We start from the raw sequence: 15,522 nt of genomic DNA, 5'->3' as shown, positions 1-15,522 counted from the left end.
ACTTCTAATAAAATGTAAAGTGACAGCAGGTCTTCTACATGCCCTCTACCTCTGCTCCTCACCAACAGAAATTATTGAACCAAACCACTGACTTAAATTCCTACACTTTCAAAATGCTACAACCAGACTCAAGAATATTGAACTCCAAAGTAGCAAGACAAAATATTTTTTGAGTCTCATACTTATCTTATGGTGTTAAACCTCATTGGTATTTGACCCATAAAGGTAAGAAACACACGCCCTCCTCAAAATCCTTCTCCAACACACAAACACCCTAAAAAATATACATTACATGGTGAATTTCTTACAACTGCTGGGTCAAAAGTAACCCAAATTGGGTGAAACAGCGGACCCAGAGCTCAGTCCAAAAGGGACCCAGCCAGTAACAGCACATTGGGTCATAATTTTGATACAACAAGGGCTAAAACTATCCATGCTGATGAGTTAAAGTTACCAAGAAATGGGTTACCTGTGTCATTATGGTTAAAAATGTAATGAATTTTGGCAACATTTTCTAAGAAGAAGCAAACTTACCCTGCCAAGGATTGCCACAGCACATCACTTGCATGACGGTTTTTACACCGGATGCCCTTCCTGACACAATTCACCCATTTTCTGCCCTGACTGGGATTTGCACACTGATCCTTGTGTCCAAAGGGAGCAGTGTTAGCCACTGAGCCATTCAGCAACCACCATCATGTCCAAAACCGTTAAAAATAGCGACCAGCTTCAGCTCTTCCACCCACAGATTCACTCTTAAACGTAATCTGCTGTGTCAAGATAATTAACCCAACCTAAGGTAAAATTGACCAAATATGCTCCAAATCCACAGCTACTGAGCAAGCGGGTTGGTTAAACACCACCGCATTTTTTTTGTGTGTAATCATGCCAATGTCATCCCCACAGAGAGGGCGCACCGACCCTAAAATAAAATGTGTTTACTATTTCTTCCTCTGACTTTTCCTCTTCATCCTCATCCTCTTTGTGGCCTTTAACAGCAGTGGGGACTTTTGCAACGGCTCAGTTGACAGGAATTGTAAAAGGTCAAGCAGCAGACCAAAAACATTGCAGCTGGTTGTCACAGGTGTGTGTGTGTGTGGGGGGGGGGTCATTTTTCACTGCATCCGGCGTCAAAACAGGGAGGCAGAGGCAGAAGCATTTTTCCCCTCCTCTTTTGCAGTCTGTCATTCGAGCCCCCACTATAATATGAATTTGTACATCATTTCTTACGGATTTCTACAGTATAAGGCAGTGGTAGCTGGTCAATTGAGGGTTCTTGGGCACTGGCCCACCACAGACAGTGGTCACCAGATTACTTCTCGTGAAGACAATTTCTTCTTTTTTTTTTTAATATTGAGAATAAAATCAAAATATTTCAAAATGTGCCTATTTTTAGATGAGCAGGATAAATAGTTAATGACTAAAGTTGTTTTGTTCAGCTCTGTTGTCTGAATACGGGAATCACTCCCTCTCAGGGCGAGCATAATTTGTTACCCATTGATTCAAACGTTTGCCTCTTCAGTGCCATAGATAGGGCCAAGGTGGGGCGCAACATTCCAGCACCCTGAGCTACTCAAGGTCACTTCTGTATGCTGCGCCTCGGTCTCGATGTGTGCTGCACTTCCGTATTCTGTGCTGGCATGTCAAATTCACATGTCATCGTACCGCTGCAATTCAAAAGTTAAGTGTACTAACGTTGGGTGCTATCTTATGCTAACGAGACTTGAATTGGCTGTAATGCAATGCATGCCAATTTGAGGTGTGCATGAGTATGTAGTCTAATCTCACTCCTGCTGTAAGAGTGGGGATGGCCAGAAGGTAGTCACTTGGGGCTTTTAGCTAACGCGTTGTGCTGCAACTCACACACATGCACAAACACAAATTCACCCTCTCACTCACACACACCAATTTACTAAAACAAAGCGTTCACTACCGTTGTGTTAAATCAGGCTACCACTAAATCCCTGAAGTGAAAGTGAAAATGAGAGAAAGGGATAGGGGGAGTACGAGGAGGGGGGTCAACAAGGAAGGGGGTGAGACGGGATTACCGAGATAATGTGAGCAGATGGAGGGAGGTCGCAGCTAAACTCTCCAAACAGATTAAACGGACGTAGAGTGAGCCACCCGTCCAAAGACTGAGCGCTCCCCTCTGCACCAGAGGACGGAAAGGCCAGAGGGTCGCTCTCCCGCTGTTTACGCTCAAATTTAGGACACACAGCTGGCTGTAATCCTCAAATACTCCACTCGATATCTAAGTGTATTTAGGTATGCGGATTACGGCGGATTAGACGCTGAGATGTGCTTTCTATGCACTCTGTGGCCACGGCATGAAAAAACAAACAAAAAAATGACCCCGAAATGGCACACGGATATGGATTTTACTTTATAGGCCCCTCAAGTAGTGTATCGGGGGCCTCACCAGATATAATAGTGTTCAATACCTGCAACAACAACAAGCACAGCATGAACAACAAATACACTGGAAGCAGAAACTACAGCGGAACATTGTCAATTCATTATTTAACTTTTGTAATGTGTTTTTTTATAAGAAAAATGTGCCCTTTAGTACTGTTTATAAAAAAACAGATTAATGACAGTTGAATAAAATATGAAAGAATGAAACAGGTTGTACATCATCATGTGCTCCTGCTTCTGGTGTGCCCAACTTGGCTAGTGCATAATAGTCATTCAGACAAGGTTCATCACTACCCTCAGTGACTCAATAAGATACAATAGACTTTTTTTTTTGCAGAGGGTAACAAATCTGTGCCTGTGAGTATTGTAACGGTTCACAAAAGTCACGGTTCGGTACGTACCTCGATATGGGGGTCACGGTTCGGTACAGGTTCGGTACAGCAAAAAGTCTCAAATGCATAAGACTAGTTTTTTTTTATTTAGTTTTAACAGAGAGCAAGTTACAATTTCATTTGCTATAAGACAAAAGCATTCCCTGTTTGGCTCTGTCTGCTTTCACTTCTCCAGGCTGCTTAAAAGTAGCGGGGATAAGTTGTTGGTGTTGAGCGGGTTTCTTTTTTCTACCCCCGGTAACTGTATCGGGGTGATGCCGTCCTACATGTGTTTACCTCCAACATACCGCACGGAGGTTGAACAACGCCGATACGCAGTTTTTGTTCGCTCCACCGCTCGCACTCCATCGCCGTCGTACTCAAATCGGAAGCCAAAATGTTCCCACACGGCTGATTTGTATAGTGCAGATGGCTCTTCTAGCTCCACATGCTTTCTCCTGCACTCGCCATTTTTCTTCTACATTTGTTTTGATCTATTTCTTCTTCGAACAACAAATGGGGCGATCTCTTGGTCTAAGGCTTTGACTTTTTTTTTTTCCATCAGACGTATTCGTCGTATGACTGCGTGCACCGAACCGCGATGCCTGTACCGAGACGTTACGGGACGAATACGAAAACCGTTACACACCTACTATTTACATAGTTTTGCCATCCATAACACTTAAGCACCATACTTACCTGTACATCATCTGATGTTCTACATACCTCTAATGTACCATTTTTTTAACTTTCAACATCTATACACCCCTCGTGAAACATAATTACACTTAATATTGATTCCAAAGGTGATATGATGGATGAGCATTAGTAACACTCGTCTTAATGGAACATTTTTGTAGTCAGGCAGCTCTGAAAAGCAAAGCGATTGACTTGCACCGATTTCGACCATGATTCACAAGAACTCGACATGTCACAAAGCAAAGTGCACACAGGCGTGAGTGGCGAGACTGGCCGCCATCCACAAATCAAAACCGCTGCAGTTAAAACTCCGTATGCGTCAAGAGCTTTTTTCATGTTTTTCTCTACAGCACCGGAGTCCAAAGAGAAGCCGATGGTCCATTTGTGGCCCATTTAGTCACTGTGAGGGAACCATCAATACTAAACCAAAAGGTAATATAACTGCATACAACTGTGCCACATCATCTGGAGCAGTGCACAATCAATATTTAGCCAATAACATGACAAATACACAAAACTGTTAAATAGAATACACTCACTAGAGATGCTGATTATCAAAATGTACTTATGTGTGCAAATCGCTACAGATGCACTGAAAACCTGGGTCAAAAAATTCCTCAATTTCGGTCAAAAAAGGGACCGTCATTTTCCTAGGCTCAATTTGATCCAGGGTTGTTTTGTGCAAGATAACCCCCCAAAAATTTGTCAAATTGACCCGAGTTGTGAATCTGTCCCTATTCGACCAATTTGGGGTACTTTTTTGCCCAGCTTTCTTAGAATGTGAGTTTTGCTTATCAAACTTTCTTGCTCTGACCAACCAATCAGAAGACGGAAAAATATTGACATCAAGAGCCAGTGATCTGGCCCTGTAAGGATAAATTTGAATCTGGTTGGTTAAAGACAAAGTCCCATTGCTTATAAAGTCAAATAGGTCAGATTTACTGATTAGAAGGCGCTGGAATATTAGATTGGTATGTCAACACAAAGATGTTGAAACCCGATTGCGGAAAAAAAATCATATAAACAAAATATCCGCGTGTGTGGTGATGATGATGGGATGGTGTGGTGATGGTGATTATGGTGGTCGATGACAATTCAGCACTTTTATTGCTAGATTTAACAACTTTCCAGACAACCCAAGCACCCTTTTGCCCCCCAAAATCTAATTTAACTACTAGGATATTTTTTTAAGTGAGTCAAGTGCTTAAAAACACACGCATTGTACTTCTAAATGACTCCAAATTATTTTCTCTGTCCTACAGTCTGAAAAACAGAATGTTTGCTAGCTGTAAAAGTGCAGTGACCTGCTGAATGTATTTGATATATTTGAATAATTCAACAACAGTATTTACAACAACTATACTGAATATTAGATGAATATGATCAAAACAAGAGATGAAGAGTGGATGTCCACCGCTTCGTGCTCATTAGCAAAAGTGAGGCTAATTGGCAGAGACATGGCGAAGCAACAAAATGCTGGATGAGACAGTTTCTTCAATTAAGACCAATGAACAGAGTCATCAAGACAGACAATCCATGAAAGCAGAGAGAGCTTAGCTGGCAGTTAGCCGGCAGCGCTAATAGGTCAGGCTAACCATCGATTTCTACTTCACGTGTGAATAATGTTAAAAATTCACTTCACTTTTTTCCATGAAGGATCTTTTTGTTCACCTTTTGTTTTTTTAACAAGTTATGAAGCTCAAAATATATTAAGCCTGTATACACTTGAAGATCATTATAAGAATTATAGGAGTGGAAAGTGTAGCAAATTCACACTACATTTGCTACCAATTTAATTATCAGCGCAGCACCACCCAGTGGCAAAAGTATGTACTACAGTACATGAAAGTGCCAGACTGAACACAACCGCTGTGTATCTCTTGGGTAATCCTTCCACACTGGATTTTTGCGATCTGGATTCATTCATCCATCCATTATCTATACCGCTTGTCCTCACAAGGGTAGCGGGCGTGCTGGAGCCTATCCCAGCTGTCATCGGGCAGCAGGCAGGGGACACCCCGAACTGGTTGCCAGCCAATCGCAGGGCACCCAGAGACAAACAAACACACACACTCACAATCACACCTAGGAGCAATTTAGAGTGTCCAATCAACTTACCATGCATGTTTTTGGAATGTGGGAGGAAACCGGAGTACCCGTAGAAAACCCACGCAGGCACGGGGAGAACATGCAAACTCCACACAGGAAGGCCGGGGCCGGGATCGAACCCAAGACCTCTGAACTGTGATGTGGACGTGCTAACTAGTCAACCACTGTGCCGCCCTGATCTGGATTCAGAATTCCCATATATTTGCCAGCTCATTTAAGATAGCATACAAGAATTAACACTGTGTATTCGCTTTGCTTTTTGTTTGGCCTTTTGTGGCAGCATTTATTACAAATGAACGCTCGATGGGGTTGTTGATAGAAGATATTTCTCCCAATTGTATTTATCCTTAATTATTAAAAGTGATTTGCTTATTTTTACACCGGTATGGCAAGCATATCGCTCAAAACATTGCCTCCGGCCAAAATTGGATGCTTAAAAAAAAAAAGGTCCGACAACTTGTTCAAATTCAGCTATGGGTCCTTGAACCTTTTTCATGCACCCTGTCATGATAGTAATTTCATGTTAATCTGCGAAACTGGTGTCAGGAGAAGAGGGCTTTCCAGGTGGTGCTCTTCAAGATAGGGGTGCTTGCCAGAAGTGCAGAGTTTTCATTTTTCATGTCAATTCGTTGAAGAATTATAACTATTTCATACGGGAAAATTTTCTAACCTGAACAAAATGGTGACTGGTAAATTTCAGGCATATCTGGAAGCAAGCTTTTGAGTTATGATGAGAAAATACATGTACATGGATTTACATTCATATTCAAATGATATATGCTCAATAAGAATTTTTCTTTTTTTTTTAATCCTTGCGGTGACAAGTTTAGCTTTGTTTTGTTTGTTTTTTTTTACTTGGGAGGTTTAAAATAAAGTATTACGCTATGCAAGAGCGTAGATGTACTTTGTATTTTTTCGGGATAAAAAGTTTTAAATGTTATAACATAAAGTTGTATTTTTTTGTAGTATGATATAAAAGTCAAAGTTTAACAAGGGAAAGTCAAGAATTTCAAAAATTCAATTTTGGTCTCATCATAGGACACCTTTCAATGTGAACATACTCTTGAAAACCTCCACATGCAGTGATTCCAAAAATGTGGTATGCTGGCTCTCTCTTGTGATTCTCGAAAGAATCACTAAATTCAATGTTCAAACTATGCATAATGTTACAGTGTCTTAAACTTTTCCTTTATTTAACCAGTGGAGTACATTTGAGTTGAGTACAGTTCAGCTGTATTTCAGTTTTCCGTACAATTTAGGTACAGAACTGTTTATTTTAAACATTTATTTAGATACAAGTTTTAAGTTTCATGTGCAATACAGTTAAAATAAATCTTTATTTTAATTACAGATTAAGTATTATACAAATAATAAGTGGTCGTGTTCACGTGACCCGGAGGTTTGTTAATGAGTCTTAGTAAAGATAACTTAGCTTAATTGCCACATCAGCCTGGATGACAACCACGATCCATCAAAAAATATTATAGATTTTGATACTTTTTTCTTTTTGGAATGTTCGATTTAAAAACAGATAAATGATGAATCACTTTTTCATTTCCCAGCTGCCAAATGAAAATGGGAAGAACCAATAATACACAGATTATCATTCCACTTCTGCACTCTTATTTGAATATGGAGCACAAAGAAGAACTCTCAGCAGAGACTACATTGTTGGAGTAGTCCTTTTAACAAACTCAAAACTTTTCCTCTTTCCCGTGGACAAAATCTCTGCAGAATCAACTCCAACGCAACCCACACTCCCCCCCGCCCCATCAAATATGCTCTTATAAATGAGTGATGCTCTTATTAATCCAAGTGTTGATTCTTTAAATAATTCAACGTTATGTGTAGAAAGCGTTTTTGTGTAATCACTTGTGCAGCATTGAGCACAATCAGAAGCATCATGCTTATGCATACATTCCTCCTTCACACATGTACACTCACGTACAGGGGCGTATGTAGCTATCCTTTCATAAGTGGTGGTTGGTATGTGGGGGGGTGGGGGGTGCAATTATTCAAGAGAAAACCAACTTTCAAGAGCAAATGATAAAAGAAAATAACCAAACTGTCAAACTCTGAGTTAAAACAAAATGACTATGAGCATAAGGAGCCAGATTCAATGCACAATGCAATGGCAACACTCAACACACCCAACCCCCCCCCCACACACACACATTAAAGTGTCATTCATTCCATATAGTTTTTTCCACACAAATGAAAAGGAAGAGAAAAAGTTTAGAGCCAATTTTTATCTTAACTTTAAAAAAAAAAAAAATCCTTCCATTTGTGCCTGGATGGAAATGTAATATAGTGTACGCCATACAAGCAAATCTATTTTAAGAAAACCAAGAAATGTGTGGACATCATAGGACTGACAAGAAAAAATGCTCAACATTTTGGCCTGTTTTCTGACATGCTTTGAATCAAACAACCCGTCATTCCCAAATTTGAAATGTGCAAGGGTCTATTTCAAATCAGAACCTTGCATCATAATTAACACTCAAAAATGTGATCATAAATAACCAAAATATATCATTTCTATGTTCCATGAACTAACGTCAAAAATGCTGTTACTTCAAAAGGTAAAAGATTGCTTTCATAATTGAAAAGCTTGTTAATGTTAAAAACTGAATTTAAAGTTTAAACGTGTGTATGTGAGCCTGTAAGAAGTGGGGACATTGGAAAGTGTGTAGCTCCTTAACCCCACCCCTCCCCCCAAACCCCTCGTCAACTACGCCCATACACGCTCGCTCGCGCCCCTCACCTCGTTTGTCTTGCACCCTGACGCTGATCTCCACCAGCGGTTCCGTCTCTCGGTCCAGGCGGCGCGCGATGACAATATCCCCCGTGTCCCTGCCAACGCTGACCGGCGAACTCTCCGCGTCGTCGGGTTCCACCAGCTCGAACGTGGCCGCCTGGAAGCGCACCGGATTCAGGTTCATCAACACCGAGCCGATGCCCGCGTCCTCGGACACGTTGATGAAAAGCGGGCTGCTCTCCGCGTCTTGGACGGATCTGGATGTCCGAGCGGGTGTTTTTTCTCGGGTGGCACAGAGCCACTGGCGTGGGCTGACTTCCACACCGATGCCGTCACTCGTGCGAGGCGGCCAGCCTCGGTCCCGGGCGAACACTGTAAACTTGATGGGTCCGTCCCGGCCCAGGATGGAGTCCACCAGGAGGATGTCGCCGCTTTTGGGTACTACGTAGAAAGTGCCATTCTTGGGCATCGCGAAGTAGAAGAGCTCCGCGTTTTTGCCACTGTCCTCGTCACGCGCTGTCACCGTGTAGACAACCGTGCGTAACGGGGTGGCATCGTCCAGGCTCAGCCTCACGTCAGTGTCGTGGAAGGCTGGCCGGTGGTCGTTGATGTCCAGCACGTCCACTTTGACGGATGCCAACTCTACGCATGACCCGCCACAGCATACGCCGACCCCCAGCTCGTACTCAGCCCGCTCCTCGCGGTCCAGAACCCCGCACGTCCTCAGCAGGATGTGACCTCTGTTGTGGTGCGCCAGGACGCGGAACTTATCGGCGCCGTCTCCCAAGAGCCTCCAGTGCGGCTGGGGAGCGAGCTCCGAGGCGCCACCGCCGCTGCACGGCCGCTGCGAGTTCAGCCTCCGCAGAGGCACGCTAAGGCCGTTGACCCGGGAGCCCGGCGACGCGTTCTCGAACACATGGCCGTGGAAGAAGGGCACCGAAACCGGCGCCGACTCCGGCTCGAGGGTCCTGTTGGCGAGCGCGCACGACAGCAAAAGCGGCAAAAGGCTTCCCCAAATCATGACGAGCGCCTTTCACCACCAGAGCGCCAAATCCACTGAGGCACCCATGGGTGCACTCATCGTATGCCTCTCGGGATACTTCCGCAGCTTCAAATCCTCCTCAAATGTCCAAATAAAATACAAATAAAAGAGTGGAACGATGAGGGGGCACACTCAAGGATGCTCTGTTCTGCTCGGGAGAACTTTGCGTCCGCCTTCTCTTCTTCCTCTTCCTCTTCTCCCGCGCTCTCTCACCGGCGCGCGCCTCCGAGACCAGAAAGGGGGGCTTCTTACATCACTGGGACGCGCACAGCTCCTCTCGCAACATCTTCTCGTGCGCAAGCACGCGTAATCCGCCTCACATGTGTCAAATTGACACAGCGCGTGCACGCGCGTGCGTATTTGACTGACATGTATTCATTTTCAGCTCGTCTGTCGATTCGATGCGTGGGTGTGTCACGAGGAGTCCTCTGGGGGGCGACCCGAGCCCCTTGTCACGCTGATCAATGTCCGGCCCTGCACACACATCACATCACTCTTGTCCCCAATAACACGTCACTTGAGTGGATTAAAATAATTCACAAATCGATCCGCTAAAGTGCTTTTGGCTGGCTGCGCGTGTGTGTGTGTGTGTGGGGGGGGGGATCGTATTGTCTGTGTGCGTGTGTATGGGTGTGTAGTGTGTGCGTGCGTGCGTGGGTGTGTGTGTGCGTGCGTGCATGTGAGCGCACGCAATGAGGAAAATAAGACTTGCAGTATAAGTGGCAGAAGTGTTCTAATAAAATGTAAAACACTCTAGTGTTTGAAATTAAGGGTTGACGTTTGTGTTTCAAAGTAGGATCACCAGCATGGGTTTAGGTGTCCAATTAGGGTTTCAACCCTGGTTTACAGTTTTTAAAACAGTGGTTTCAATCTAGTGCACGGTTTTGGGGATTTCAAGACAAATTTAGGGTTTCAAACAGTTTAGTGTTTCAAATCAGGATTATGGTTTTAAATTGGGATTTAAAAAAGGATTTCAAGTAGTCACAATTTTAAAGAATGGCTAATGTTTACATTTAATGTATGGGTTTTGCTTTCAAAGTAGAGACACAAACCAATCCACAATCCAATTATGGTTTCAAGTCAGGCTTAGGGCTTTGAGTTAGAGTTTAAAGTCTGGGTTATGTTTTAAATTATAGGGTTCAAAACCAACGCTAGCTTTCAAATAGGGTTTTCAAGACTGGATAGGGATTCCAAGGTGGGGTTTTAATTGGGGTTTTAAAGTGTTAAGGTTTCAAAAGGAAAGTTTTAAATTAGGGTCAGGGCTTTAAATTAAGGTTTTAGGTTGTTTCAAATCAAGGTTTCTAACTAGAGTTAGGGTTTCAAATTCAACTTACCAAGGTGGGGTTTCAATACAATGAATTGGCTAATGTTCAAACCCAGGATGCTGTTATCTTATAGAGCACATGTTGACTTCAAAAAATGCATTTCATGAATATCATTTGTCAAGTAGTTGTGTTGAGACATTTCCAATCAGATCAACTCACATTTTTCAATGTGTTCTCACTACTTTTTGATAGTGTTGCAGTTTCTTTCCGACAGCTTGTTGATTATCTTGACTGAAGAGTCTCTCTCTCGAAATAAAGACATGCTGGGATATTGTTAGGGTTTCAAATTAGGGTTCTGAATAAACAGCAGGCTTACAAATTTCGATCTTAAGCTTTTATTAGGGTCTCAAACTAAGGTTTTAAGACAAGTTTCATGCTGCAAGTATTGCTTCAAAACCTAGGTTAGGCTTTCAAAGTAGGGTTTTAAGTCAGGGTGTTTCAAGTTAATGTTTCAAATGAGACTCTTAAATAAGTAGCATATTATTGTTTCAAAGTAGGGCGTCAATCAGTGCTTTTAGGAATGTTTTCCCCTTGTCTGAGAGTTTGGATAACAACTACACTACGACAATATCCGGCAATTTTTCATAGTTTGTTACCATCACAAACTGTCCTCTCTGTGCACAATAGAAATAAACTGAAGCACGAGAAATACTGAACAGTGCAATCAAAACAAGGACAAGCACCTTTTATGGGGTGGCTAACAAGCAGCATAGTGATGTCACGTCCGGATGATGAATGCTACTCGGACCCTTTCACACCGACGTTGACGCGGCATCACGGCCAACCGTATGATGAATGCCAGACACTCCCTGCAAGAGGCTGCTGCCTGTTGCTGCTTTACGTCCACACAAAGACAACACCATCAAATATACAGCAGGGGATTCAGACGTTCACTCACAAGACACCTGACAAGTGGATGACAAAAACGGCTGTCTGGAACATATCCACCACTGTCTACATATCACAACTGCAGTACATTACTTACTGCATGTGACAGACTACATGAGCTACTATTAGACCTGCTACATTATCTACAGTATGTGACTTGAACAACCACATTACGTATGTGACCAACTTCATGAGCTGCCAAAATACCTATATTACATTAGTAACGTGACTGACTAGATGACCAACTACATTATCTATGAGGCCGACTACGAAAATTACTAAATTGTCTGTGACAGACTATTATGAATGAATGTGAGCAAGTGCATTACCTATGTCACCAACTTCATAAGTGAAATTTACTAAATTTCCAAAATGACAACCAACATGACCCACTAAATTACCAATGTGACATACTACTGTATATTAGCTACAGACTTTCTAAATTACATACATAACCAATAAAATCTTTGACTATGTGACCAACTACAAGGGCTACCTTGAGACTTATACATGAAAAACATGGCCGCCTACATTACCTATGTGGCATACTATAGCGATAGCAAGACCTCCTAAATTACCGAAATGACCAATGACATTGTGATCTGCTACATGAGCTACTATAAGGCTCACTCTATTATCTATGAGACCAACTACACGACAAGCTGTATTACCTAAACTACTTTGACACCTTACATTGCCAAAAGGTTTTGCTAAATGAGTTGCTAAATTATCTAACCCGCAGTGTGACCATCTACATTAACTAAATGGTCAAGTACGTGAGGTACAAAATGAGCTGTATTACCTATGTGACCAACTACGCAACACAATACATTACCTACGTGACCTAGTACAAGACCTACTAAATTATTATTGATTAACTGAACGACCTACTACATTATATATGAAACGGTCTACCTGAGAAACTATGTGAACGACTACATCTTAAAGTGATGCTTTTAGCACACAGCCATCATGAGGCGTTGATTCTGATGACAGCTGACAGACTTTGAGCCGCATCAACGCAACACAAACACGGCCTCTAAATCTCAATGAAGCAGCCCATCAATCCGCCTGTGAACGCATCTTCTCAGAGGCTGACGTGCGCTCCCCCTCCTAAATGTTATGTATTATTCGGGGGCCGCCCCATTTCAAACGCGCAACCGGCCTTGATTGCGTTTCCATTCGTCTCTTTCCTCCTCTCATCACGCGGCAAATCTCTATTAGTCAATTAACGCCTGCAAACGCCCACCCTCCCAATCAGACTGCGTGCGTCCCTGTATCGAGTGCGGGGAAGTGGGGAAGGAGGAATGGCTTCATTATCTACGCGTATACTTCCACCTGCAGTGCACTACGGCTACCAAGGGAAATATCGGCACAGAAAACAGACGAGGGGGAAGACGCATTCTGCGCTGCTTTGTGGACCAGCAAAGTGGGCTGGTTGCCAATGTGAGCGATGACATGATCCACTACGTGACCATGACATGACGTGAACATGTACTACTATGCGACCAATATGAGCCATAATGTGACCTATTATAGATGTTACTTTCTGAATTAACTTCTAAGTGACCTACTACATTACCTATTACCTGTCCTGCTACATGACCAAAATGTGACCTACTCCATGAACCACTGGGTAACCTACTATAGTTGCTATTATACAAGTATGACCTACTATACATGTGACTGACTACATGAGCATCTGGGACATACTACAAGAGACACTTTTTGACCCACTACATGACTATTTATGTGACTGATTACATAAGCATGACCTACTAGGTAAATTGGCTGCTATACCACCTATGTGACCTACTACATTATCTACTGTATGTGACCCACTGCATGAGTGCATGAGCTACTATTTAAATGTGTTCCATTTGACTTACTACATAACCTATTATGACCTATTACATGCTACTATGTGACCTACTGCATTACCAACTGTGAGCGACTACATTACCTGCAATGTGAGCTACTATGTAAACTGTGCTGAACTGACTTCTACTGATGATATTTTCCTTTCTTTCAATATTTGTTTGATATGTCATATGTTTGTATGATCAATAAGATCAGTCAATCAAAATACTATTTGGCAGACTACATGAGCTAATAACTGACCTAATAAACGAGCAACTAATTTAACAAGTAGATGACCAACTACTTGTAGTACAACATTTCTTACATGACCTACTACGTGCCCCTATGATGTGAGCTGCTATGGTACCTACTGTATGATCTACCATGGGACCTACTGTATGATCTACTATGTGACATACTGTACTAGCTACTGTGAGTCTGACTTCGCGACCAACTACATTACCCACTTAATGGACTAAAACAAAGCCTAAAAAGTAACCCACCAAGTGACGTGCATAACCAACCAACATCAGCAACTCTGTGACCTACTACATGACCTGAAGGGGAGAAATGGCTTCATTATCCAGAAGTATCGTCTCACCTGCAGCAGAGAAGCAGCTAGCAAGGGAAATGTCTACCACGAAAACAGAGGGGGCGGAAGAGACGCTCTGTGGTGTTTTGTGGAGGAGCCGAGTGATGATTGTTGAGGAGATCCAGCGGGCAGGGGGGATCTGAGTGACGTGCTGCCCCAGAACGGGCCTCCACATGTGGATGTGCCGGCATCCCACAGGGGCATAGGCTGCATAGTGAGAGTGAACACTGGTAGAATATAGGCCAAAAGACTTTACTTACTCACTCGGTAAGGCAGGCGGTGGTGACTTTCGTTTTAGAGACAATTGGACTTACTACATGACCATCAACTTGAACTACTATGTGACCCACTACATAAATTTGCTACTACATGACCTGACATACTATGATCTAATTCATCACCTACAAGATCTACAGTATGAGCTACTGTGTGAACTACTAAGTGTCACGGGTTCGTTTCAGAAACATAAGGAAAATTATGGCACAGTCGAAAAACCTCCATGGAGTGTTGTTTAATCACACCAAAATTGCATGAACAGGTGAAAACGATATTTAGTGAGGATTCAAGTGACAAAATAACGAAAAGAAAAAAAAAACACAACAACAACCAAAGAAAAAAAATCTATATTTACAATGAAATATTCCAAGAAAAAAAAAATCAAAACTTAAACAAGAAGTTCAACTTAACTCTCACTCTAGCAGCCAATCACCCACGATGCCACTGGGCTCGGCGTTCTCCACAAATTAATTTGGGTCCCTTAAAATACGCCTAACCCCTCCTTACTCCTCCTTACCCCCGCTTCTCCTGAGATATGGCAACAAGTGCTCACATTTGCTATTAAAGGAGCTCCTGCAGTCATAAAGCTTTTATGACTCAAACGTGAACATCTGCACAGTGTTCATGAGCCTGTTAGGTCTTTCAAGTAAAAACCAGACTGACATGAGCACACTATAAAGGAGAATCACAGGGGCCTGGATGCGGAGGTGGAAACATCTCCACTCGGGCTGGATGTGGAACGGAGACTGCCAAAGTCTGGCTGCCGACTTCGGAGGAGAAGCTTCGCTTTTCTTGTTAATAATGTATGAAAAGATTCATTTTGTGTTCAATATTCAAGTGCAGGAGGCTGCAGCTGATGCTCAGCAATTTTAACGCAAGAAACATCTCAGCATGGAAAATAAATATCAACAGGACTCCAGGCAAAGATCTTTTGCTTAGGGATGAGTGATGATAAATTACATGAGCAACTATGATACATACTACATGAGCAACAATGCAGAGACTATACTGTATGTATGTATCCACCACTGAATGACTCTATCTGACTATGACTACACTACGTGAATGAACGACGTCAGCCACAAAATGAGCTACATTTCGGCGAGTACGGCCATTTTTCAAATCCTAATGTCCATATATATTACATATAATTCTACCACGTGTCTGACAAATTTGAAGTAAATAGG

At 42.6% G+C, this 15,522-nt stretch overlaps 1 protein-coding gene across 1 annotated transcript in view; it reads right to left on the bottom strand.

Moving 5' to 3' along the window:
- LOC147149863 (neural-cadherin) overlaps positions 1-15,522 on the bottom strand; it is a 256,943-nt gene that overhangs the window by 240,772 nt on the left and 649 nt on the right. Inside the window, exons 3-5 of the mRNA XM_086025213.1 lie at positions 14,069-14,266; positions 11,403-11,554; positions 8,359-9,868 (exon numbers count right to left, since the gene is read on the bottom strand). Coding sequence (XP_085881339.1) covers positions 8,359-9,373 — 1,015 coding nt within the window. The 5' untranslated portion in view covers positions 9,374-9,868; positions 11,403-11,554; positions 14,069-14,266. The remainder of the gene's footprint in view (positions 1-8,358; positions 9,869-11,402; positions 11,555-14,068; positions 14,267-15,522) is intronic.

This window comes from Filicampus tigris, chromosome 3 (genome assembly GCF_054856515.1).
Source record: "Filicampus tigris isolate MCC_2025a chromosome 3, RoL_Ftig_1.0, whole genome shotgun sequence".
NCBI lineage: Eukaryota > Metazoa > Chordata > Actinopteri > Syngnathiformes > Syngnathidae > Filicampus > Filicampus tigris.
This window is presented reverse-complemented; position numbering and strand designations above follow the sequence as displayed.